Source organism: Corvus moneduloides, chromosome 15 (assembly GCF_009650955.1).
Source record: "Corvus moneduloides isolate bCorMon1 chromosome 15, bCorMon1.pri, whole genome shotgun sequence".
Classification (NCBI taxonomy): domain Eukaryota; kingdom Metazoa; phylum Chordata; class Aves; order Passeriformes; family Corvidae; genus Corvus; species Corvus moneduloides.
Window position 1 is genome coordinate 1,048,463 of NC_045490.1, and position 25,575 is coordinate 1,074,037.

Sequence of the window (25,575 nt, forward strand, 5' to 3'; positions counted from 1 at the left end):
GGGGGGAGCAGATTGCTTCAGGCACTGGCCCCGCTTCTGGATTAGTTTGTTATTAAATCTCATCAGTTAATAGGTGGGGCACAGGGAGCCCACTTGATTTCTCAAGGGACAGGCACCAAAGCATCGGGGCCCCCAGGGGATGATAGGCCCAGAGACCCCCGTGCCCCAGGTGGGGAGAGGACCAGCGCCCTGTCCCTGCGGGCAGGACAGGAGGCCTTCCCGGCACATCCCAGCCAGGCCATGGCATGGGGCAGTGCCTCCCCTGTCCCCCCTCTCTCATCCCCATCCCAGAGGCAGCAGCTCTCGCCCACAGCCAGGGCAGGGAAGCGGGGTCAGCTCCCCGCCCCTCCAGAAGAGGTTCTGCACAGCCTCCTTCCGTCTCCTCCCAAGTAGGCTGCGGAAATCCTTTTGTCGCCGGTGCTCCTCCACCTCAGCTGTAAGAACAGGAAAAATCCCACTGCGCTCACAGGAACATCAGTGGAAGTGAGTCAATTTTTCCTGCTTCAGCAGGAAAAGAGAAATATAAATTAAAATCTCCAGAGGAGCCTAGGAGGGCACGCAGGGTGAGAACAGGGATGCACAGCCCAGGGCGCAGCACAGAACCATGGAATAGTTTAGGTGGGGAAAGCCCTCTAAGATTCTCATGTCCAACTGCTCCCCCTGCACTGCCAAAGCCAACACTGAGCATTGTCCTCATGTGTAAAACCCCTCCAGGGATGGTGACTCCACCACTGCCCTGGGCAGACTGTGCCAGTGTCTGACCATCCTTTCCAACAAGAAATCACTGCCTTTAACCTGGGCTTTCTCCCAGAATTCATGGGAGAGACACCCAATGCTCTGCTCTGCAATGGCTGGATCTTTTTGTAAAGCATTGCTTAGCAACCAGCACTCAACGAGGGCATCGCTCTGGACAGACGCTGCTTCAGTGAGAAAAAGAATAAAAAGCCAGCAAAGGGATGCTGTACCAGGCAGTGTCAGGAAAAGGCACATGCCAAGTCTTTTTACAGGTCACTCGGCCCAGAGAACCCTTCACACCTCCCTCATTGCGGATCATGGAATCCCAGACTGGTTTGGGTCGGAAGGGACCTTAAAGCTCATCTCATTCCACCCCCTGCTACAGGCAGGGACACCTTCCACTAGCCCAAGCTGCTCCAAGCCCTGCCTGAGGTCCAAAGTGCAGGGAAGGGTGAGGAAGCAGCACCCAGCCCTTGGCTGTCCCGTCGCCCCCGCGCTGGCACAGGCGGCTCCGGCGCACGGCTGCGCCCGCCGCTCCACGTGCCAGAGCCAGATGGTCCGGAGGCTGGTGTGCTTCCCACAGCTCCAGCTAGAAACCCGCCTGGCATCGCGGCACAGACATCCCCTTCCCCCTCGGCGCCACGGTGCCCACGCCACAGAGCATCCCCAGCGCACCCCCTGCGCCCCAGGAGGGCCGTGACTCCCCAGCTCCCACCAGCAGCTGGGAGCAGAGGCAGAGGCAGAGGAGCGCAATTCCCGGTTCCTCCACGCCACACTTGAGACCATCCTTGCCATTAACAGCTGGGGCGATGCCCTAAAGATCCCGCCCTGTCAGGAGACCACGGGCCCAGGGCCACCAGCGCGGTGACACCGGGTGGAAGCACCTTTGGTGCGGGGAGCACACCAGGAAAACGGGGAAAACATCGCTGTCCCCGCCGGCGCGGTGACAGCCGCTCGCGTGCCCGGGGGAGGACGAGGGGGATGATTCACACCAGAGCGAACAAACTGTGCAGGTTCGCGTACGAGCTCCCCCTCGCTTTGCCTCCCCTCCCACCCACCACGGTCACGCTACAGCTACTCATCCCGGCGCTACTGGGAAGTGAGGGATGAAGTAACCCGAGCCCAGCGATGGATCCCTGGCACAGCGCGTCCTGCCGCCGCCCCACAGCGCGTCCTGCCGCTGTACTGCTCCTGGATGCTGCAGAAGGGCCCCAGAATGCCCCAAACCAGAACCACAGCGTGAGCAGGGTTTGCTTGGGCACACTGGCACCGCTGCTGCCCCTCGGACACGGTGCGGGGACTGAAGCCCCTCTGCCAGGGTGCAGGAATGCCAGCCCCTGAGCAGCCCTGCCCGGGTTGTGCAGGGATGCTGCCCTGGCTTTGGCATTGCTCCTGGGGTTCAGGGAGAAGCACACCACGATTTTAGGGTGCCTGTGGGGAGAGGATGCAAACAAAGGGGTTGGTGGTCCCCCTCTGCCAGCCGGGGAGGGGTCTGGCAGCACAGCAAGGGCAGAAGCGACTCACCCCATCCCACCCCTGCTACTGAATCAGCCGGAGAGGCACCACGTGTGCCAACCTGCAGAGAGCACAGGGACACGCGGGCACCGCCGCTGCCTCCCACCCTCCCCTCAGCAACCATGGGAACGGCATCTCCTCACACGGATTCCCAACGTCACTGCGAGCTGCTGCCAGCAAAGGAAAGGAAAAAAAGGAAACCTAAACGAGCCCACCACCCCCAGCTCGTGTCCAGGGCACACAGGTGATGCCACACACCTCTTGGTCTGGCAGCACTGCAGAAACAAACGGAGACAGATGACTCAAGCTGTGCCAGCACATCTGCAGCCCGGGGAAAACAGCCTCCTGACCCAAATCAGGCAAATCTGCTCCATGCTGGAAGCATGAACAGGACACAGCACGTAGTAGACTCCCAGTGCTGGAGGAACACTGGGACATCCAACCTGGCCCTTCGCATCCCCTTCCCCAGTCCACCCCCCCTGCTCAGAGTCCCTCCCTGGACACAGGTGTGCACTCTTGTCTCCACCAGCTCCAGCAGTGCCAGCCCCTGCCTCTCAGAGCTGCTCTTTATCCCAGCCCATCGCCTGCCATCCCAAAAGGGTGGGTTTAACCTGGCAAAGGACACGTGCTCAGTGCAGGCCCCGCGGCTCCTCCAGGCTCTGTCCCCACCCCAGCGTATCGGGACATGTGCCCAGAGGTGCTCTGTGGCACGCTCCCAGTTACTGCGATCTCCCAGCCCTGTTCATGAGCCTTCTGTCAGCACAATGTAAAAGATGTAATCATGGACACAGACTCCTCTGCACACCCAAACCCTCGTGCTCACCAGCTTCCCTGGCAGTGCTGCCGACAGCCAGACCCGGCTCCAGCCCAGCCCCACCTCTCACAGCACTTGCTCAGTGCCTGCTGCAGGACCCGAGGAGCCCACCCCACTCTCCCTGGCTCCCACCATCAGTCCCCAAACCTGCCAGCACTGCGGGGTCGTGGCTGGGGTGGGATCCCCCTGGGAGACGGGCGAATGCTCCCTGGGAATGTTGTGAGGATCCTCCCGCATGGATCACAAGCACGGCAGTGCACACGGGGGAACCGCTGCAGCATCCACACACGGCAAGTTTCCCTCTGACAGCCAGGCAAAGACAGGTGGGATAAGTGTGCAGCCCTCTGGGGCCAGCCCTGCCGGCACCACGATCCCTCCAGGGCTCACAGTGCAGACCCACCACCACAAAGAGCATCTCCCAGGAAGGAATATGCTCCTCTTGCTAATTTCCACTGGGGAGGAAGAGGAGGATCAACTTGTGCTAGAAATGAAACACAGTATTATCACCTGTCCTACCCCTCATTTGAATAAAATCCCAGACAAGTTATTAAAGATGTGGCTGCACAAGCCACACAGGTCATGCAAAGAAGGTCCTCGGTGCCTCTGGCTCTGCTGGTGCAGGACTGGCTGAGCCATAACCATGTCCCTCCTCCACAGCCCAAAGTATTCCCTACACCAAAAGTTTCCTACAGGAATGAAGAGGGGAAAAATGCACCCTGACACAGAAGAGCCATGTTACACCTTGGCTGGGTGAACAAAGCCGGAAAAAATCAAAGTAAATCATTTTAGCAGCCAAACCCAAACCCACGTGCTTTCCCCAGCCCAGCCCTGTGGTTTGCAAGGCGGAGAGAGAGCCCGGGGGGGCCTGGCCATGCCTCAGCGCTGCTGGGGGGGCAGGCAGGGACCCCCCGCCCCTCCAAGCACGGAGTGACCTCCTTGGGCAACGCATGGATGCCACAGGAAATCCTCTCCAGCCGCAAGGCAGCGATTCCCCGGCGCTGGGAAGGCACAGCCAGGCTGTGCAGCGCTGCAGGTGGCTCACCTGGGCTGCCCCGCACCCTCGCAGCCCGTGGGCAGCCGGCACCCAGCGCTCGGTGGCAGCAGCCATGCACCATTTCTCATGGCACAGCCCCACAGAACCGAGTGCCAGCGGTCACAGCAACCCAGCCAGGTGGTTACTGTTGTTTTTGCACCCTCCAGAAAGCACAACGCTCCTTTCCCTCCAAACAGGAGCCTGCAAAGTCCAGCACTCTCCTGGGCAGGAGCACAGCTCTGAGCACTCAGGTTTGCACCTGCACAAGCAGAGACTGTTCCTGGAAAGGCCAGACCTAAACCTCTGAACCTTGATCACTCCTCTCCTCTGTGCAAAGGTGGTGGGAAGGTTTGCGCTGTGACTGTTTTCTTCAGGGACCAGAAGCACAAAAAGGATGAAAATAACCTGAGATGGGCTTTGGATTCCTCCTCCCCAGCACCAGCAGACACCTGGGGCACCTGGGACACACAAGGACCTGTCACCCCAGATGGCACCAGGTTACAAAGCAGCCCCAGACTGGGATCATGCTCCAACACACCCAAGGGCATTCTCCCTGCAGAGGCACACAAGGGCACTTGGAGTGCACAGCACCCTATTATGTACCTGCCTCTTGCCCACCCGAGGCAGGGCTCCCCCAGACCCACTCCCAGGGGCACCGAGTGTGCCGAACCAGGGGTCATGGGGAGCAGGAAGGGAAAGGCAATGACAAAGCGGGCAGTTGGCAGCATTGGCTGTCACGTTTCCTTATCACCTGCCTAAGCCTTGTTTGTGTAAAAAGGGAAATAAGTAAACACTGGGCAAAAGTTTCACTTTCGCTTCCAGACTGTTGCAGATCCAGTGCCAGCTCCATCTGGGACTGGCACTGCTGCCCCACAGCCATGGGCACAGACATTTCATAAAGGCTCGGTTTCAGCAAGACGCTCCTGAGATGTGAAACAGAACCTGTGTGCAAGCACATCCCAGAGTCTGGAACACCAGCAGCACCACCAGGAACCACTCCACCGCTCCAGTTCACATTTTAAGCTGCACAGCAGCTTTGGAGCAGGATGTGTCCCAGGAAAAACCCCACAGCTGCAGCCAAAGCCCTGCTGGCATTACCTGTGGTGGCAGCACAGGCCACAGCAGGCACACTGGGGTCAGCCCAGGGGGCAACTCATTAAAATCACACCCTGCAGGCACAGACAGAAGAGAGACCGAACCTCTCTGACAGCCGCACGCACCGGCTGGGAACCTCAGCTGGGAGCAGGGGCAGCCCCAGCTGCTCAGCACAGCCAGCATGGGACACGCTGCTGGGGGGCACAGCTGGCATGAGACCTGTGGGACAGTGCCACAGCATCCGCCCCGGGAATCCGGCGGGGCCAGAGGAGCTCCCAGGCACTGCAGGATCCAGGTCCACCCCCGCAGCACCCCTTCGGTCCCGTCTCTCCTTGCAGCTCTGCTGTGACCCGGCCAAAAAAACAGCTAAAGGAAAAGTGATCCAAAACACCAAACCAGCCCAGCTGTGCCTTTTGGGGCATGGGCACCTCTGCCTTTCCCGTGGGAGCCTGGGGCAAGGCACAGCACCACGGGGCCCAGCCCCTGTGCCCCTTGTGGGGAGGGGGTTCACAGAGCCACCCCAGCCCAGCCCCAGCACACAAATTGCAGTCTGTGCCGTGGGAGCACGGCAGCAGCCGGGGCGTGGACGGGTTTGGTGGCTTCAAATTAGTGCCTGGGAGTTGGAAGAAGGAAAACAACCCAGCAGAAACGTGGCAGGGCACCGGGCTGCAGTCAGTGCCTGAAGGGGACAACAGCCCCACAGCCACCGGGACACAGTGCCTGGCAGCACAGGGAGAAGGGCACAGGGAGGAGAAGGAGGGTGCCAGGCTCAGCCCTGTGCCACAGCACAGGGGAGGCGATGGCTGGCAGCCCCTGCACCCCCACATCCTCTATCCCTACATGTGCTGCTTGTGTCCCAAAGCAAGTTGTGGGACAGTCTGGGCGCCTGGGCTCCAGCTCCCCCTCCATGGAGCACAGGGGCTGGAGGCGATGCCAGCACAGGGACGAGCCTCTGGCTCCCTGCCTGCCCCTCACACGGGCACAGGGACACGCAAAGGGACAAAATCCTTCAGCATCCCTGGTCCTGATGGTCACCACAGCTGCTGCGCTGGAGAATGAGCTTCACGTTATCCAGGCTTTGAGTTCATTATTTATGTCACACTTGAAGTCTCTGCATCTGCAAAACTTTCTGAATAATTTATGGATGGTGGATCAGGGAGGAAGAGGGACACGTTTTGCTGAAAACCAGGTCACTGAATACCAGCCAAGCAGCGAAGGGAGACAATGGAAACGGGCACAGAAACTCACTGGGGGAAAAAGATCCAACAGCATTTATGTACACACAGACACACACACTCCAGAGATGCCCTTGGCATCTGAGGATGTTTAGCAAGACCAGCCCTTCAGCAAATGGAGATAATTTTCAACCTTCTGAATTTATTCTTTCTTCTAAGGGAAGGAGAAAATGCTGTGAATCATTCCTATTTCTCTCTGTACCTACACTGAGGGCAAAAGAAGGGCAGAGCAGCCCCTTCACCAAACCCTGGCAGAGACTTTGTTACGTGTCCTCACTCCAGTCTCACCAACCCTGCATGCCAGTGGTGCTGCTCCTGCCCAGCTCTGCAGAGGGCTCTTCCTCTCTCTTCATCTTCCTCCCCTCCACCGCCCCGTCCAAGCGGCCCCTCACCAACACACAGTTACACATTCCCCCCACGCCTGTCTTCACACAAAGAGGATGTGAAACATTCAGCAGAAAAGGCAAGAGGAAGGAAAATGAGAGAGGATATTGCCGAGACCTCACGTAACTCCGGCTGCAGGCTGTCACACTGTGCAAGGGCCCAGACACCCTCGGAACCCCTCGCTCCATGGGCAGCATGTCCTGAGCCAGGGGTCTGCTGCCCCCAGGCCTGCCCAGCTCCACAGCCACGTGCCACAACAACAGCTGAGGAGCAGCATGGAGACAATGACAGTGAGATAAGGCCACCATGCCCAGCCATGGGCAGACAAACCGAAACCACTTGGAAACATCAGAAAAAAATAAAAGCCAGCTAAGAGAAGCAAGCGCCCAGTCACAGCCAGGAATGACCCCCAGATACCACCTGCACGGGCTCACAGGGGTGACATCCCAGCCCCTGCAGCAGTGACACAGGTACAACAACCAGCAACAGGCAGCACTGCAGCTCCTCACCCCTGAGCATCTCCATCCCTGCTGCTGGACACTGGAATGGCCTGTAAGGGCTCATGCAACACATCAGACCTTGGACCCGTCACGCACTGAGGGTGACACATGGGAAGAGCTGGGCCAGATCCCAGCCAGCACCAGGGCTCTGCGGGATCAGTCGGACGGATCACAGCTTGGAGCAGGCACACAGCCACTGAAGCCACTCCTACAGCAGGAGAAGGATGCACAGAGGGCTGAGCATCCCAGCCAGGGAGGGGACACCCCTTCCCAGCCTCCCTGCCCCACACACCCCCAAACGCTCCCCCAGAGTACCCTGGGGACCACCCCAGTGCCACACGAGCAGGGGAGGTGGCGGCAGGGCAGGCAGTGGCGGCGCCTGGGCACTGATTTACGCTCTGGCAGAATCAGCGTTATTCCTGTCCCTGCAGCCTGGGCACCACTGGAACTCCCCCCCGGCCCTGTGCAGGAATTAAGGACTAATCCAGGAACACATTCAATAGAAGCTACAAAACAATTCAGCCATAAAAACATCCTTATCTCCAGAGGCCAGAGAGCGTTCTTCCTGCCCGGTGAGAGCAGCCTGGGGCGTGGGGCCGTGCGGCACAGCCACAGCTGGGGGACAGGAGCCCACTGGCAGCCACGAGCCCACAGGGGCTCACAGCACACCCCAAAATACCTGCACACAGCGTGCCCAGGGGCGAGGGCACAGCCAGTCACCTCAGCCAGCACTGCTACGAGCTAACTGAGTAAGCCCAGAGACACCTCGGGACCCACCAGCTCACTCCCAAAATGTATTTTCTTATTTTCTGTGAAGAACAATGCTGTCAGATTTGTTCTGGGATAAAATGAATGCCCCAGGCAGGGCCAGGCACTGGCTGCTTTCAGCAAACGCTCCACAGCAGAACACAGCTCAGACCTGCAGAACCATAAACGCACCCACAGCGGGTTTGAGATTCTTTTAACCCCAAATGCCAAGAATTGGTACAATGGGAGTCCCTGTAAGCCAGATGTTACCAGCTGCTACTTCAACACAGAGGAACTACACCCATGGGGCTCGGTGTGAGATCAGAAGGGGAGGGAGCAGGAATCAGCCCTTCTGGGAATGGACAGGATGGTGGGAATGGATGGAGCATCACCTGCCTGTGCACCCTGGGGTGACCTCCCTGTCCCACAGCCCCCACAATGACCCTGGCCAGGCTGGTTCATGGCAGGAGATGCTGCAGGGGCTCCATGGCACCCGTGTTCACGACGTGCCTGTCACCCCAGGGCACAGACCAGTGACCACACATGCTGCCGGTGTGCTGGGTACAGGAACCCCCCTGGATGGGGAAGCGCCCTGTGATTTGGGCCAAAGAAACTTAAAAACAGAAAAAACCCAAATGACCCCATAAAGGAACAGCAGGAACAGAGCCGCAGCTCAGGGAGCAGCCCACCCAGCACAGCACCCCGAGGGCACAGCCCCCCCAACCCTGGCAGCGAGTGGCCATGCTGAGGTGTCCCCATCCCCAGCCGTGGGGACAGGAGCCAGCCCAGCCTGGGCATTAAGGGGGACCGGGATGCTGCCAGCCACAAGTGAGGGTCTCCCCAGCCCTGGAGCCGCAGCCCACGTCGCTGCATCCCCCTTCCACCCAGACGCCTCCACATTGGTTTTTGCAGCTTTGCGCCACCTCCACTTCCCCACTGAGGCGGAGAGGACGGCACTGGAGGGGTCAGCTCGGGCAGAGCCACAGCGGGGACACCGGGCATCGCCCACCCTCAGCAGAGAGGGGAGAGAGGACAACCGGGGGGGCACGGCACTAACCCATCACCCCAGAAAACCACTCCCGAAGGACGCGACCCCCGAGGGCCACGGACCGGGATCTGCTGGACCAGGACCAGAATCCCGCACGTCCCAATGGACACGGCCACACACATCCTTGATGGACCGGAACCCTGCACATCCCGATGGATCCACCCTGATGGACCACACATGTTTAGATGGACTAGGACAAGGCCCGTGCATGTGCCGATGGGCCAGAACCGGGACCGCACGTGTCCCCATGGACCACGGCCAGGCACATCCTGATGGACCACGCACGTCCTGCTGGACCAGAACCAGGACCAGGTACGTCCCCATGGCCCAGCCGCACCACAGCTCGCCGGGGGGACACGGGTGGGCGCAGGTGGTCCCGGATGGAGGAGCCCCCGGCCCGGGGGCGGCGCGGGGCGGGCGGGGCTCAGCGGGCGGGCCGGGGCCGGGGGGCGGGCAGGGGTCGCGGGGTCCCGCAGGGCCGCCCCCAGCCCCGCACTTACTCTTGAGGGCGGCGACGAGCGACTTCCCGTCCTTGATGAGCTCCTTGATGAACTTGTTGGTTTTGTCCAGCTCGGCCTCGTGGGAGCGCAGCCGCTCCCGGAACTGCGGACTGTCCAGGCAGCACTCGCTGAACTCCAGCGCCGGCAGCCCCATGCTGCCCGGCACGGCGGGGGAGAGCACGCAAAAATCCGGAGAAAACGAAAAGCGGAAGGGCTTTCAGGGCGCGGCGCGCAGCCGCCTGTGCGGGCGGGCGGCGGGAGCGCGGTGCCGGGCCAGGCCGAGCCGAGCCGAGCCGGGGGAGAGGAGCCGCGCCGGGGGCGGAGCTGCCGCCGCTCTGGGGCCGCCGCCCGGGCCGGGCCCGCCCGCGCCGCCCGCCCGCACCGCCGCCGCCGCGCCCCCCGCGCCGCCAGCCAATGGGAGCGCCCCGCCGCCTCCTCTCCCCGCCCCCTCCGCCCGCTCGGCCAATCAGCCGCGGGGGTGGGGGCGGGGCGGGGCCGCGCCCTCCCCGCCGCTCCCGCACCTGGGCCGGCCCCGCCCCGGGCAGAGGCGGCTCCGCAGCGGCGGCGCCGGGCCCGACCCTGCCCCGCTGCCCCGCCACCCTGCCCCGCTGCCCCGCCACCCTGCCCCGCTGCCCCGCCACCCTGCCCGGCCCTGCCCCGCGACCCTGCCCCGCGACCCTGCCCCGCCACCCTGCTGCCGGCAAACCCGCGCCCGGCCTGCGGGAGCGCCGCTCCGGCCCGGTGGCGACTCGCACGTTTCTCCTCCCATCGCACATCTGTGCAGGAGATTATTGCCCGGGTTTAGTGGTGTGATCTGAGAGAATAAACCCGTAATCTCCTGGAAGGGCTGGATGTGGAGGGGCAGAGGGAGACGCCGGCACCAACGAGAAGCTGTGGAGCCCCGTCCCAGCGCTGTGTCCCCAAAAGATCATCGTCCCACGGACGATGGCTGTCACCACTTCACAGCTGCGGGATGTCGTCACTTCTCCCCCCAGACGATGGCTGTCGCCGCACACGCAGACCCGGTGCCTTCTCCCCACAGCCCGCTTCCTTCAGGAACACGCCAGGAATTTGGCCCAGGCGCAGCAGCTGGCTCGTCACCTCCTTGCCTCAGCTGGGAGCTTCCAGGAGCAAACTGCAGCCACACAAAACCACTGCTCCTCTTCGTGGCTCCGTCTGGCTGCCATAAGGTGCATGGTGGCAGCTGATCACCAGGAAAGGGAGAGGGACCATCAGCACCAGCCCCACGGAGCTGAGCAAACCCAACCCCAACACAAACACCGGCACCAAGTCAAGAACGAAGCACCCCAAGCCGCCCCCGGCAGAGACGCGCACGGACGAGCCGGCGGTGACCTCTCCCCCCAGGCTGTGACAAGCAGACACATTTGCGGATAATCCCCGAGTGGCTGGAATTCCCCGCTTGCCCCAGCTCAGCCATCCCGCACCGGGCATTCCTGTCAGCTCAGCCGTGAAACGCCACCGGGGCCCGGGCCAGCACCACTCTCCCAGCTGCGGGAGGGGATGGTCCCGCACAAAGCCCTCACAGGACGGGCTCCGGCCCACGCCTGATGTTAAAAAGTTCATCCACCTGTGTTTTCCAGCGGGTGGGGGCGGGCACAGGAACCTGACACCAGCTCAACCTTTTGTCTCTGTTTTTTTTTATCCTCTAAAGCACGATTCTCTCCATCCTCACACCACAGCCTAATTCAGGCTGAGTCACTGCCTTCAAACGTGGTTTGCGAGCCACATTTTTTTGGATGGGGCCTCCTAATTATAAAAAAAAAGGATGTAATACTAATTACACGCTTATCTTGTAGGCAGGATATAAAGTTTAATGAGCTGTCATTTATGCCATATGCACGCAGCCCCATAAAAGCACGAGATGTTATTATTTGGATTATGCTCCCTAATTCTACCCTGCACAAAGCCACGGGAGCACTATTTTGGTTTTATCCATCACCACTGTTCGTGTTTAAAAGTGTTCCAGCACTTACTGCTAATAGAGAAGAACCTGTAACTAGATTTATAGGACACTGCCTTAGAGGATCCGAATATCTGGGGCTCGAAATTGAATTTTTTTCAGCACTTTTCCAGAACCACAGAAAATGATGATGCTCAGGCTGTCATTTTCTGATGAGGACAGATTTGAGGCCATACAATACCACTGGAATCGAGGCCTCTGGCAGGCAGTGAGGAATCTTCTTTTTCTGGCTTCATGCATCAGGAGACACTTGTTGTATTTGAGCTCCAAGTTTGGGAGCAGAGCAGGGCAGCAGGACTGGGGAGGAACAGCCCTGGACATCTTCCAGCCCTGTTTTCCTAGGATTGTGCATCCAAACTGTAAAAGAATATCACAGAATATCCTGAGTTGGAAGGAACCAACAGCAATCATCGAGCCCAGCTCATGGCCCTGCACAGGGACACCCCAAGAATCCCACCACATTCCTGAGAACGTGTATCACTGAAGGGAAAAATAAGCAAACAAACCCCCCACACTTCCACATCCTCCTGCCTGTGGATAACAACAGCTTGCCTCCCTCTGTAATCCCTGCCACATTTGCCTGCTTTGATTTATTTTTTTAAGCAGCTGGGTTGTCTCACCCCAAGTGAGCCAGGTCAGCTGGACACAACCCTGGCCACTGAGAGCTCATCCCACTGGCCACAGCCAGCCCTCCTCTGAGCCTCTGCAGGGCTGTGCTCACACATCCTTCCCACAGATGAAAGCTGTGGCTGCCCTAATCCCACACTCCCACCCCTGAGCCGTCCTTGACCACACATTAGCACATTCTCCTTCACTCACCAACCCACATCCCACAGCTCAATCACTCAGGGAACATCAGCAGGAAACTAATCTAGCATTAAAATAAAAATTTTGAAAAGAGCAGTTTCTACCCAGATTAGGCGACTCTGGGATCAAATAACTGCTGGTGCAGGGGTGGGGGCCACAGCCAAGCAGAAGGAAGAGGGAGACTGCCAGAGGGCAGGGTTAGATGGGACATTGGGAAGAAATCCTTCCCTGTGAGGGTGGGCAGGCCCTGGCACAGGGTGCCCAGAGCAGCTGGGGCTGCCCCTGGATCCCTGGCAGTGTCCAAGGCCAGGCTGGACACTGGGGCTTGGAGCAGCCTGGGACAGTGGAAGGTGTCCCTGCCCATGGCAGGGGGTTAGAACTGGATGATCTTTAAGGCCCTTTCCAGCACAAACCAGTCCGGGCTTTTCTGACAGCATCAGCTCAGAGCAGCCCCAGCTGCTCTTCCCAGCCCTCTCTTGCCACCAGCGTTATCTCTGGGTGGGTCACACAACCAGCCGGATTAAACCGGTTTGTTAGAAAAACAGCAATTCTTTCCAGAGTGAGCTTTCAGCTGCATCAGCTCCCTCATCTGAGCACAGCATCTTCCCACCTCCACATTCCTGCCCCATCCTCACACTGGCTGCAGTTGTCACCGGGTGCCCATGACACATCCATTGCTAACACGGCGGAAGGAGCCCCTTCTCCCCTGGGAAGGCTTTCTGCCAGTTAAGTTTACCAACTAGGGAAAGCCGGAGTGACAGCAGGAGCGGGAGGTGAGGAGCCAGCCCTGTCCCCACACGGCAGCTCTGGGCCCCGTGTCAGCTCTCGGCACCTCATGGCTCTGTCTCGGCAGCTCAGAGCGACAGAGCCCTGCAGGGAGGCTGGGGCTGAGCTCAGCACCCACACAGGGACCCCGGGCCTCGCTGTGGGAGCTAAACCCCTCATCCTGTGCCTGTCCTGCCTCGGGCATCTTGGAGCTTCCCCCCAGCAGCTGACCCGGTCCCAGCAGCATTCCCACTGCTGTGAAAATCAGAACCTGTGTTGCAGGGTGAGGGATGGCGGAAAACCACCCACTATCCGGGTCTCACAGCACCAGAGGCTGGGGCACTAATGCATTTCATCAAACCCCAGGAGACAACAGGCATCCTGACTGCCAGAATCCAGGAGCTACACGAGAGGTTTCTTGGAATTGCCCTCAGGCAGCAATGTTCAAGGTCTACTTATTATGTGCCTGTGTATCACACACACATCCTCCTTGCTCCCAGGACTCTTTACCAGGCTAGACACAGACGAGGCATTGTATAAAATAAAACAACCCTTTTCCAGATAATACATTAGACCATCGTAATGAATCTCCTTGAATTCCCTGTTGTAAACCAAAGGGCATGCATTGACCTGTTGCACTGACAACCCTCCAAGGGATCTGATCCTTGACCTTGGACCTTTCATTGTCTGTGAATACAGCTCTAGGGTAGACACCAAGGGCTTCCCCTTCTCCCGTGTTATCCTGGAAGTGTGCTGTGGGTGTGTTCTCGTTTGATGCTTCTCCATGTGACTGCAGCAAACAGCCTTAGTGACACCTTCACCATGACAGTGCTCCCTCCACCGAGCACTCATGAGCTTTCCATACAACATGATTTCAGAGATATATATATATATATATATATATATTTCAGAGTGGAACAGTACTTTTCCTTACTGAGTCGCACCTCTCACAGTCACACATGAATTTCCACCTACTCAATTCCTTTTTTCCCTTCTGCAGCTCACTTTTCTCCTTGCAGTCCCTCCTCCTGGCCCTCAGGCAGCTTTGCAGGGGTGGGCGAGACAAGACAGAAGATGGGAACAGCAGGGACACAGCCGAGCCTCTGTACGGGGACAGAGGCCCCTGAAATGAAAAGCAATCTGGGCTGGGGTCTCTGCTCCCAAACCCTCTTCAGCTCCCAGCTCACACTCGTTAACCTCCAATGATTTTTTGCAATACTCATCATCAGCCACTTGTGCTGCCAGGTCTCCCCAGACACCACAGGTTCGTAACTGGTTTTGGAACTGGTTTCCCTTTGAAGGGAGATATCGATGCCATCTCCTGTTAGTCAGCCTGTGGTGCCACAATGATCTCCACCTCCAGCTCCTTCCAGTTCGTGCCTTGGGCCATGAGTTCCTCTCCCCCACAGAGAGCACGTTGCTGCAACCGTGGCTGAGGAGCCTCTCATCTATTTCAGCTAATTGGCTTCACCTCCTGCTCGTGCTCTGCCATTCTCACACCCACCTGGACATGCCCAGCTCCTCACAGTGCCGCCTCTGCCAAGCCTGGCACGTGCCTCTCGGAGACCTGGGAGCACCATGGAGAGCAGGAATCTCCAGGACAAAGCCCCCAGGCCGTGCATCCGAGGGGAGCTGTCTCCAGAAGAGGCCCTGTTCCCTTTCATCTCCCTGGCAGGTGTCAGAGCAGATAGAGCAGAAGCACAGGGACACTCCTCAGGCTTGAGAGAGGCTTCTGGTGCTTGTGCTTTTAGCCAGTGAGGAAGGTTTCCTTTGATTCCTTGTTAAAAATAGAAGGAAACTTCTCAGTACTCTTCAGCTGAGATGCTGAGCAGCCGTGTGCACCCTGACCCTTGAGCTGCCCTCAGCTTTGCTGGGCCAGTCCTCTCACACTACACGTGTGGTGCTTTGCCCAACTCTGTCGATTTTTGGCACAATTCCCCAGAGCGCAGCTTCTCTTCCCCAATTTCAGGGGCAGCTTACTCACATTTTTACTGCTTCATTAAGGTTTAAACTCTACTCCAACACCTGTCCAACTGCAAACCTCCCTCCTCCTGTCCAAATGTGTGACCCCAACCCTGCCAGGATCCTCCTCAGGACATGGGGACACTCATAAACCCCTGTGGCTTTTCCTAGCCCAGTGTCAAGTTTGACTTTTGTTTCCGGGATGATCCTCAGGGTGCTGGAGCCAGGCTTCTGCTCTCAGTGTCTGCTTTGTGTCCCCATAATTCAGTGAGGTATTGATGACCAATGATCAAAGGTACCCTGAGAGCCTTATGTTGAAGCAGCTTTTAGAATTGCCCTGCTTGGGTCTGTGCTCACCCTGTCCTGGCCAGGAACAGGACACAGAATAACTTACGAACCAGAAACATCATTTTAAAGAGTAATGCCTCCGTGGGGAGATTGCAGAGGCTCAGTTTCCCGGCAGCACAAATCCCCATTTGACTGAAGCCACAATGACCCTTCTCTGTGTCCTTTGGGAGCAGCATTCCCACTGTAAATGTTACCAGGGCTGTGCACACATGTGGGACAGAACAAAGCTCTGCATTATCACCCGCTGGGGCGGCACCAGTCCGTCTGTGCTACGCATCAGGCAGGCAGCGGCTGCAAGGTCACAACTTCTGGAGATGTGATGGTTGCTCAGGCACAAAGATGAGGGTGGGACACTGCTGGGTCAGGGAGCTGGGATGTCTGGAGGCATTTAGCACATTTAACATGATGCAGGAAGAATGCAAAGGAACTTCATAGCACAGTGTGGGTTGGAAGGGACCTTTAAATCATCCAGTTCCAACCATGGGCATGGACACCTTTCACCATCCCAGGTTGCCCCAAGCCTGGTCCAACCTGGCCTTGAGCACTTCCAGGGATGGGGCAGCCACCACCCCCCTGATTTCACATGTGTATCAGTATATTTAGTTACCTTCCAGGCAAAGACAGCATCAGTGGTGCTGAAGATCGCTGTCCCCTTGCTTATGGTCCAGGTTACATCTCATCCTGAGAGGAGGGTGGATTCCAGCATCATCATTCCCTTCATCCATGGTCTTTCACTGTGCTGTCCAAAAGTTTCGTGGGTTCCTTTCTCATCCAGGCATCACCTGCACAGGGATTCTGCAGAGCAGGGTGTGGATATTTATCAAATGGGGAGAAGAAGGGAATGCACTCCCTGTAGCTGCCAGAGAAGTGGCAAAGGAAACATCACTACAGGCCCTCAGGAAAGTCCTTACTGTCAGAAAAGTAGAAGTGATACATAAGTAAGAAGAGTTTCAAGCTTAGGATTTTTTGGGTGAATTCCTTGAGAGGGGAGGTGGACACACAGCACACAGTACAGAAAACCCACAGCACATCACTGTGATGGAAATGTTTTTGAAGAAAGAGCTGGTCATAGATGTCCTCTAAATTCCCTGGGAGGAAAAGAAAAGGCCTGACAGGTGCATTTTGGGCAGCAACAAGGCATCAAGCAGCTGCCCAAGCTACAGTTAAACACACAAAGGCAAAGTCAGAAATAAGCTCTCAATTAAATGGAAAAGTGAAATTAGTCATGCCCCTGGGAGTCACTGCAGTGCAGGAAGCTGAAATCGAAAAGTAAAGGAACCAAGGGCTATGAAATCTTCAATGATATCCATGGAAGAAGTATTTAAATAACAGGGTTAATTATAAAGATGACAAAGTTTCATTGTCAGGAAAGGTTAAACAGTCTGCCTATTCTTAGTCTCATTTTTGGGGAAATACTAAAACCCCTCAAAGGCCCAGCCAAGCAGCTGCCACTCATTTCCTCTCCAAACATAAAAGATCAGCCTCTGTCCATGTTCTACATGGGAGCTTTGGTCCCGTAATGCTCCATGGAGAAACTCTTCCACAGGGGTGACACAGGGGGGTGTGGGGAGGAGAGGGGGCACTAGGCAGAGGAGCAGGACCCCAGGGAGCTGGGGGCGTAAGAGTGCCTCATCCTGTTCCAGAAAATCCCAGATGTGTCCCTTGGAGATGGAACAGCAGCACCCAGAGGTGTAACCTGCACCGAGCCCAAACCCAGGGCAGGAGAGGTTTGGCCACCACCTGCATTAAACACCCGCATGTCCCATTCCAGTACTCACCACCCCCTGCCTCCGGCCGCACAGGAGCTGGGGGCAAGTCCCAGTGCCTCCAGGGAGAATTCCAACAGGCACCAGTGCTCCCAGGCTGGGTGACCAGCACAGCTGCCCCAGCCAGGAGTTCTGCAAAGCTCCCCCAAAAGCTGGAGGTGGCCAGAGCAGCAGCATTTAGGGCATTTATAGCTCACTCCACCCTGGATCCCATCAGCGCTGACACCCTGCAACTCCTCCTTCTCCTAGCAGCACCTGTGGAGGGGGACCCCTTCCCAGAGAGCCCCTGGAAGCCCAGAGACACAAAAGGGATCCAAGAACACCTCATTCCAACCCCTCACCATGGGCAGGGACACCTTCCACTGTCCCAGGCTGCTCCTGGCCTTGGACACTTCCAGAGATCCAGGGGCAGCCACAGCTGCTCTGGGCACCCTGTGCCAGGGCCTCCCCACCTGCATCATAAAAGTTTCAAGGGCAACCCACCCTCATGATTCCTGTGCCTAAGGGGGCAGGATCCATGCCAGGCAGATGGGGGCTGCTTCTCACAGGCACCTCTGCAGGGGTGTGAAGCCATATGAAACCTCCAACCACTTAAGTGGGGTTATATTATCTTAAGACAATTCCAAGGAGAGGAATGTTTTCCCAAAATTTGTATAACCACCGGGAAAATGTCACAAGCCACTGTGAAATTGAGCCGAAGCTGTGTTTCCAGGAATTAGAACCAGAAGTTCCCAAACCAAACTCTAGTTTCCTTTTGGAGGGGCTCCAGAGATGTCTGCTGTGCATTAGCCCTGGTACAACCCGTACGAGGGATGTGAGCGCTGCCTCTCCCTGTGTAAATAGTAATTTCCTCCTGGTGCTGCTCCGTGGTCCCAGCCCTCAGTGTTCCCTCTTTTTCTGTCTCTGCTCCTGGAATCTGGAGGGAGATTTTCCTCTCCCCAGCACTCGGTGACCAGCCCTACACATGGGCCGCTTCACAGCAACTCCCTACTGCCGGCTTCAGTGCAAATCATTTTAATTCTCCTAATTAAGCAAGGCCACTGCCTTTCCTGCATAAAAATATCTTCAAACAGCTTCTCGAAATTCCTGTGGAAATCCCCACTAACTATCTCAGCCGTGCCCGGAAGCCCAGACAAAGGGTTTGTTCCTGGGGCTGGGGTCCAAGGAGCCGCTCCCTGCCTGACCCTGCAGCCCCCGGTGTCACTGCCCCCCCGGTGTCCCTGCACCCCCCGGGTGTCACCACACTCTGTGCCCGTGTGGCCTCTGCCTGTCCTGGGCTCTGCACATCGTTTGTCCCCTGCTCTGAGCTCTCAGGGGAAGACAGGGAACGGTGGCAGAGTGAGCGGGTGACCGTGAGGGTCCCCAAGGGCTGGGTGCAATGGGGAAACCCCTGGAGGGCTGAGCCAGCCGGCCTGGAGGAGCCGGAAGGGCAGGAACGGAGAGGCTGCAGCCCGGCTGACTTATAAGAAATGGAAAGAAAAACCAGAAAACAGATTTGCATTTTTAAGTTCATGATTACAAGAAGAAAAACGAGGAGCTGCCCTGCAGGGAGCTGTGCCAGCCTGTCCGTGTGTCGCTGTGCCAGCCTGTCCGTGTGTCGCTGTGCCAGCCTGTCTGTGTGTCGCTGTGCCAGCCTGTCCGTGTGTCCCTGTGCCAGCCTGTCCGTGTGTCGCTGTGCCAGCCTGTCCGTGTGTCCCTGTGCCAGCCTGTCCGTGTGTCACTGTGCCAGCCTGTCAGTGTGTCCCTGTGCCAGCCTGTCCGTGTGTCCGGCAGCCCACACCGCGGGCAGAGTGCGGCTGTAGCTTTGAATTCAAGGAAGTTTTGTCCTGTCCAGGGAGGCGGCTCCTTCCAGCCGAGAGCATCATCAGAGACCGGAGCTCGGCTTCCCCGCTCCACGTCCCGCAGAGCCCCGGGGGGGACACAGGGACCTCGCTGAGGCACGGGGGGATGCAAACGCCCTCCCAGGACTGGCTTCGCCTGAAAAGCGAGGGGGCTGTGGGGTACAGCAGCCCCCGAGGAGCGCCGTGGGGTGGGACACAGCCCCAGTAAACATCAGGTGGTGTAAAGGTGGTTGTGGGGGTGTGAAGATGGCAGTGCTCGGCCGTGTGACATCCCTCGATGGCGCAGAGCCCTCCAAGGAGGGGGATGAGGATGGACGGTGCCACTCCAGCCATGCTGCTGTGGTGGCATGGCCAGATCCTGGCACCTTCCCTAACCCCCTTCCACCGTGTCAGCCCCGCAGCGCAGCACCCAGCCAGGACACCTGCCCGTCCCCACAGCCCAGCGCGGTGGCCTCGCCGTGCTGGGACAAGGGGACAGCAGCTGCACGTCAGGTGGCAGCTGTGGGAGCAGGGGAACAAAATTATCCTCATCATCTCGATTATTGTCCAGGGACACATTTCATCTGCTCAAGGTTATGGTGTGAGGTGTCCTGCGTCCCTGCACACGCAGCCCCCGGGGCGGGCACAGAGCCACCCCTCGCACTCACCTCGCTGAGCAAAGCCAGCCCGGGCACGGCTCCGTGTTTGCTTTCACAGCGCTGCTGGCAGAGGACGTGCCCTTGAAACGTGCAGATAAGATACTGATGATGGGGAGCAATTCCATGTGCTGTTAAAAACATCCAGCGCCTGGAGAGCTGCACATCTGATACCTGCTGCAAGGGCACGCTGGGCACCGTGGAGCCTCGGGGAGTCCCACAGGCACTGCCCCTGTGCCGGGCACTGCGGCAGTTCCAGGGGGTCCCGAGGGGTCCACTGCCTGCCCCAAGCACCACAGCAGCCCCAGGGGATCCCCATGGGCACCGCTGCCCACTCTGCCTGTGCCCAGCTGCGTGTCAGCTTCCCAGGGTCAGCATCAAAATGCCCATCCCCTCACAACACTCTCCTCTCCAATCCTGCTCCTCAGAGCAGTGGTCCCTTTCCCTACAAACCTGTCCCCCAACACCAGTCACAATTTCCAGTTAACAGGTCTGGCCCTATTCACTCCCCTCCTGTTCTTGTCCCTTTGCTGTCCCCATCCCATAGCAGATGCAGGAGGGCCGGGGCCTGAGCTGATCTCACGCCTGTTTATATTCATGTGGCTTCTGAGATATGGTTTGGAACCATAAAAATATGTTATTTACTGTACAATTAAATATTTGTTTCCTAGTGGGTTGGACTTGGGTGAACTGGAGTTTCTACAATACCCTTTTAGCATGACTTACGCTCTTCCTCATTGCCTCCCTTTTGTACCTTTCATTCCCCCGTTCCTTGTGCCTTTATCAGCTGCAGGGAGGTTTGCCAGGGACTTTACACAGTAAAAAATTAAACAAAACCAAGTCAAAATAACAACCCCAAAATTTTAAAATTTGCTTTGAAATTGGCTTTGTCTCTCACGTCTGTAGGAAGTGCCATGGCAAACCAAACACAGAATATTTCTTAATTACTCAGGAGTACTTCCCCTGCACGTACATGAGCCCAGCCTGGGCACCCAATTACCGTGTTTGTAAAGATGGTGACAGTGCTGTGACATACTCGAGCAGGCTGTCACAGCCTCTGCCTGCAGATTATCTGCCTCACCAGCACTTCCCAGGGCGCCGTGTTTAGCTCTGATGGCTGTTGTTTCCAGCAGCAGCCTGGCAGGGCAGGGCTGGATTTCCGCCTGGCACTGCCATGTCCCCAGCAGGGTGGCACGTTGTTCCATGGGGATGGGACCAGCTCAGTGTTTCTGTCAGGTTGCCCACGTTTGATCCATGGTGTGAGTCGTGAGGATGTCCTGTGCAGGGCCAGGAGCTGGACTCGATGGTGCTTGTGGGTCCCTTCCAGCTCAGGCTCTTCCATGGCGCTCTGATCCAGGTGACTCCTAATTCTGCTCTTTTCTGGACATATATCCCTTAAACCCAGTCCAGTGTAGAAACCCAAATGATTTCCCTCACTTCTTCTGGAAGCAGGCGAGTTTCCCGTTCATCTGGCTGCTCCATCTCCTCGTGCAGCCGAGGCCACGGCACAGCCAGACCCAGGCCGGGCCAGCCGCCCCCTGCCCTGCACAGCCCCACACTCAGCGCCCAGGACAAGCCAAGCTGCAATTTTCCGGGTTAATTGCCAGGATGCCAGTGCAGGGGAGAGACAGAGATTCCTTTGTGCCTGCTCCAAGTGCCTCTGTTCCAGGAGAACGGCTTATAACCGACCTTGCTTTGTGTGCCCAGCCCTGGCCTGACGCTGTTCGCGCAAGCGGCCGAGCTGACAAAGACAAAATCAGGAATTCTTGGAGATTTTGGGCAGTGAGGTACCTCCTGGAGCAGCCCTCAGACACAGAAGTCCCAGTTCTGTTTTCCTCATGGGTTCAGATCAGAAAATCCAATGCTGCAATGAACGGAGCTGACATTCCTGGGTGACGGGTCCTGGGCTGCCCTCCCTGCCCTCCCTGACCCAGCAAGGGAGCAAAAACCTTCTGAGGCAGCGAGGCAAAGAAAGATCCACCAGTAGCACACAAGGAGAGCCGGGATCCTGCAAGTCCATCCATCCGTGGGACCTCGGCCCAGCCAGGTGTGGCCCTGCAGCACCAGCACCCGCAGTGCCCCGGCAGTGCCGGAGCACAGCCCCGTCCTGCTTGTGCCAAAACAAGGAGAGGAAAGTCCATGTCTGCTGTCAAGCACATGAGAAATAAAATGAAAGCCAGAGAGTGCCCAGGACAGCCCAGGGAGCAGCTGGGAAAGCTCTGAGAGGTCGTTCATAGACGGGACTTTGCCATCTTTCCTTCAGAGCCACCACTGCTGCTGACAGACACCGCTTGGAGCCTTTTCCTTCCCAAGTGGGAAGAAAGCTGCCTTGGCTTGGCTTCCAGGGAAGTGGGGCAGCTACAAAAAACCACACAACAATCAGAGGAAAGAGGAAAGTGATGCTGACGAGCAGACACTGGCTCCAGGCCTCACCTTGGGTGGGAGCTGGGAACAACAGCAGCTGTGGCAAAGGAGCAGCGAGCGATGCAGCACATCCTGCCCGGAGGAATTCCCTGCGTGGCAGCAGCTCCCAAGGTCAGGAAGGTCAAAAGCAGCCAGAGATGGATAACCTGAGCCTGAGGAGCCTCCTGGGCTCTCCTTGTTTAGGTATTTATACATGTATATTTATTTTTATATATTTGTATTTATATAAGTGGCACAGGGTGCCCAGAGAAGCTGTTGCTGCACCATCCCTGGAAGTGTTCAAGGCCAGGTTGGATGGGCTTGGAGCAACCTGGAACAGTGGGAGGCATCCCTGCCCATGGCAGGGGGTAGAACAAGTTGGGCTTTAAGGTTTCTTTCAATCCAAACCATTCCATGAGTCTGTGATTCTGTATTTGGTAAGTTTTGGAAGGCTGTGGTGAGGGAATAGCAAACATGCCCGTGGGATCTCAGCATCTCTTGGAAAAAGGCTGTGGCAGTGGATTGATGCTGGTCAGGATGGAGCAAGAACTGCAGGGAGGAAACATGGCTGGGAAGCAGGGAAGGAGGACAAATGGGTTCTGCCAAGCTAACTTGATCTATTTTTAGATAAAACTGTAATTAAGTCAGTACTTGATAACAGCAGGACTTTTAAGGTAATGGGGCTTCTGTTACGTATCTAAACACAACATGGCACATATTAAATGAATCAGGAGATGTCTGTTTTCCCTGGAATGTAATTACAGCAGATGCCTCGTTGGGTCAGCGTATCCAGGAGAGCCCTTTGGGAGGCACCTCTCGACTCTGAGCTAATGCCCAGCCGAGTAAACAACATTGGGTTCAATGTCTCAGGTCATTTGTTAAAATACAAAGGCTGGGAGCCATTCTTCGGGAGGAGGGGCTCCCTCCGGGGAAACAGGGACTGGGAAACACCGAAGGGATCCTGGCGAAGGAGCCGGGACTGAGAGTCATGTTCAAGACCACGGCAAACAGAATTACTGTCCTGTGTCTGCCTGGGCGAGCGACAGGCTCTGGCAGAGATCAGGATGAGAGGATCTTAATGAGGCCCAGGCTCCTGCCTGGCTTCCAGGGGCAGAGCCCCGACTGCACCCGTGCTCCTGCAGGAACAGAACCCACGCCTGGGGCAGCTGCAGCTGTTTTCAGGAGCCCCCAGAGGTGCCCTGGGCCGCCAGATGTGCACGTGGGTGTGGCGCCAGATGTGCACAGGGACAGCTGTGCCCACTGCCACTGGGCCAGAGCGCACAGCTCTGCTGCCACCCAGACGTGCCTCAGCTGTGGATGCTGCACTCTCACCTGCACCTCAGATGCCTCGTGGCTGCTGGATGTGCCACAGCCAGACCAGCTGTGCCCCAGTCCAGCTGTGCTCCTGGCTGTGCCATCGCCCTTTGCCCTGCGCCCCAGCCGTGCCCCTCCATCCAGCTGTGCCCCTCCACCCAGCTGTGCCCCTCCACCCAGCCGTGCCCCTCCATCCAGCTGTGCCCCTCCATCCAGCCGTGCCCCCTCATCCAGCCGTGCCCCCTCATCCAGCTGCGCCCAGCTGCGCCTGCTGCGGTTCCGCGTCGCCCTCTGGCGGCCCCGGAGCCTCCCTGCGCCTCCCTCTCCTGCAGGATTTTCCCGGCTCCGTCATTTTATTCACCTTTTCCTTCATTGAAACCTCTCTTACCTTTATAAAGCGACTTTTTCCCCCCTCTTCCCTCTTCAGCGATTGTTCCAAAGGGGAAAAGTGGCTTTGTAGGAGTTTCTGGGGTCCAAAATTCACCTTGTTATGGTAAACACCCTAATTTGGAGAGACTGCAAGAGGAAAGGTTTGGCCCTGGGGAGAATTCCCCCAAAAAGAGAGCACTTAATAAGTGCCAGAGATCAATTCCTTATTTCACATAAAACTGGTTAATGGGAAGCAGGAATAAAAAACCAATTAAATATATATTTAATATAAATAATATTTTTTATTTAATAGTTTTACATATTTAATATACATTTAAAAAAAATAATAAAGACTGGGAAATAGGCTGGGAAGAAAAAGTGACCTCTAATTTTTGGACCCGAATTTTTCACATCTGTAGCACACCTCTGGAATGACCCATTTCTCTGTAACCACACCCACCTCTGTCTGAAGTCTCATGTGGTGGGTCCTGTCCTTCACCTGTCCCCTGTTGCCACGTGCCACCTGCCCCCGGTGCTGTGCAGTCAGTGCCAAATCAGCTTCTCCCAGAGCTGAACTGGGGAGACTGCGCTGAGGGAAATTCAGGTTCCTCTGAGACTCATCACAGGGACCTTTAACGAGTTTTAGTCATGCAAAGACACAATTTAGCAGCCAAACACGCCGCACCCACTCCTCCCACCACCCACCGTGAAAGGGCACGATGTGACACGTGCACGTGGGGACAGCCACACAGTGTCACACCCCGACATCCCTTTTCTGCCCCACATCTGCATCCTTTGAGCCACAGAGCCAGGCTACCCTTCCCCAGTGCCCCACTGGCTCCCTTCAGCTTTCATTCAGAGGCTCGAAAGACATAAATGGGATAAAAATAGTCAGCCCCGACAGCACAGAGCATGTGGCACCAAGATGTCCCCAAGGATGTCCTCAGAGGAGCCCCCGGGGCAGGCATGGGCAGGATGCAGCACAGGACCGGGACTCCTGCACATGGAGTGGAGGGACCCCCAGAGCCCCCCGGCTCCCCTGTCCCTGCCTGTCCCTCTCCTCCGGCTCCCCGCCTGTCCCTCTCCTGCCCTGTCCCCTCCTGTCCCTCTCCTGCCCTGTCCCTGTCTGTCCCTCTCCTGCCCTGTCCCTGTCTGTCCCTCTCCTGCCCTGTCCCCGCCTGTCCCTCTCCTCCCGGCCCTGGTGGCTGCAGGGGGACGATGGCAGCGCGCCGGGCCGGGGCTCACCGCGGTTCACTCCAAGGCTGCTGCACGCTCCGAGCATATTTTTAATGTATTTATCTCCCGCCAGCTTCCTGCCAGGCTGCTCTGGGGGGGAGGAAACGGGCACAAAGAGGCAAATGGTGCTGGGAGACTCCGGCTCTGCAGCCGTGCCCGTGCCAGCCACAGCCCTGGGGACGCAGGGAGGGGTGGCCGTGGGATGCAGGGACGGCCGGGCCCGATGTGCTCGCCACAGCCGGCTTCCACCAGCCCTGCATCGGCTGCACAGGGCAGGCAGGGACAGAAAGGGCTCTGCAGCAGGAGAGGGACAGGGCTGGAAGCGGGCAGGGATGGGAGCCGGTGGCAGGGTTTGTCCCCGTCCCGCGGGCGGGCAGGCAGAGGTCCCGGGAGGGTTTCCGGGAAAGGGGGAGGCTGGATTCAATCCTTGTCTTTCACCTGGGCTGGAGTCCAGCCCCAAAATAGCCGTCCAAAAACAAGATCACATGAGAGGAAAAAAATAGCAAGGCGAAGGATTATCCATCCATACTTCCCTGATCGGT

General features: G+C 57.5%; 1 protein-coding gene across 4 annotated transcripts in view; it reads right to left on the reverse strand.

Moving 5' to 3' along the window:
* The window catches only part of ARHGAP26 (Rho GTPase activating protein 26), a 102,523-nt gene extending 92,763 nt beyond the window's left edge, over positions 1-9,760 (reverse strand). For all 4 annotated transcript variants that reach the window (XM_032124598.1, XM_032124597.1, XM_032124599.1 and 1 more), the window contains exon 1: positions 9,607-9,760. In XM_032124598.1, coding sequence (XP_031980489.1) covers positions 9,607-9,760 — 154 coding nt within the window. The remainder of the gene's footprint in view (positions 1-9,606) is intronic.
* Positions 9,761-25,575: the final 15,815 nt, after the last annotated feature.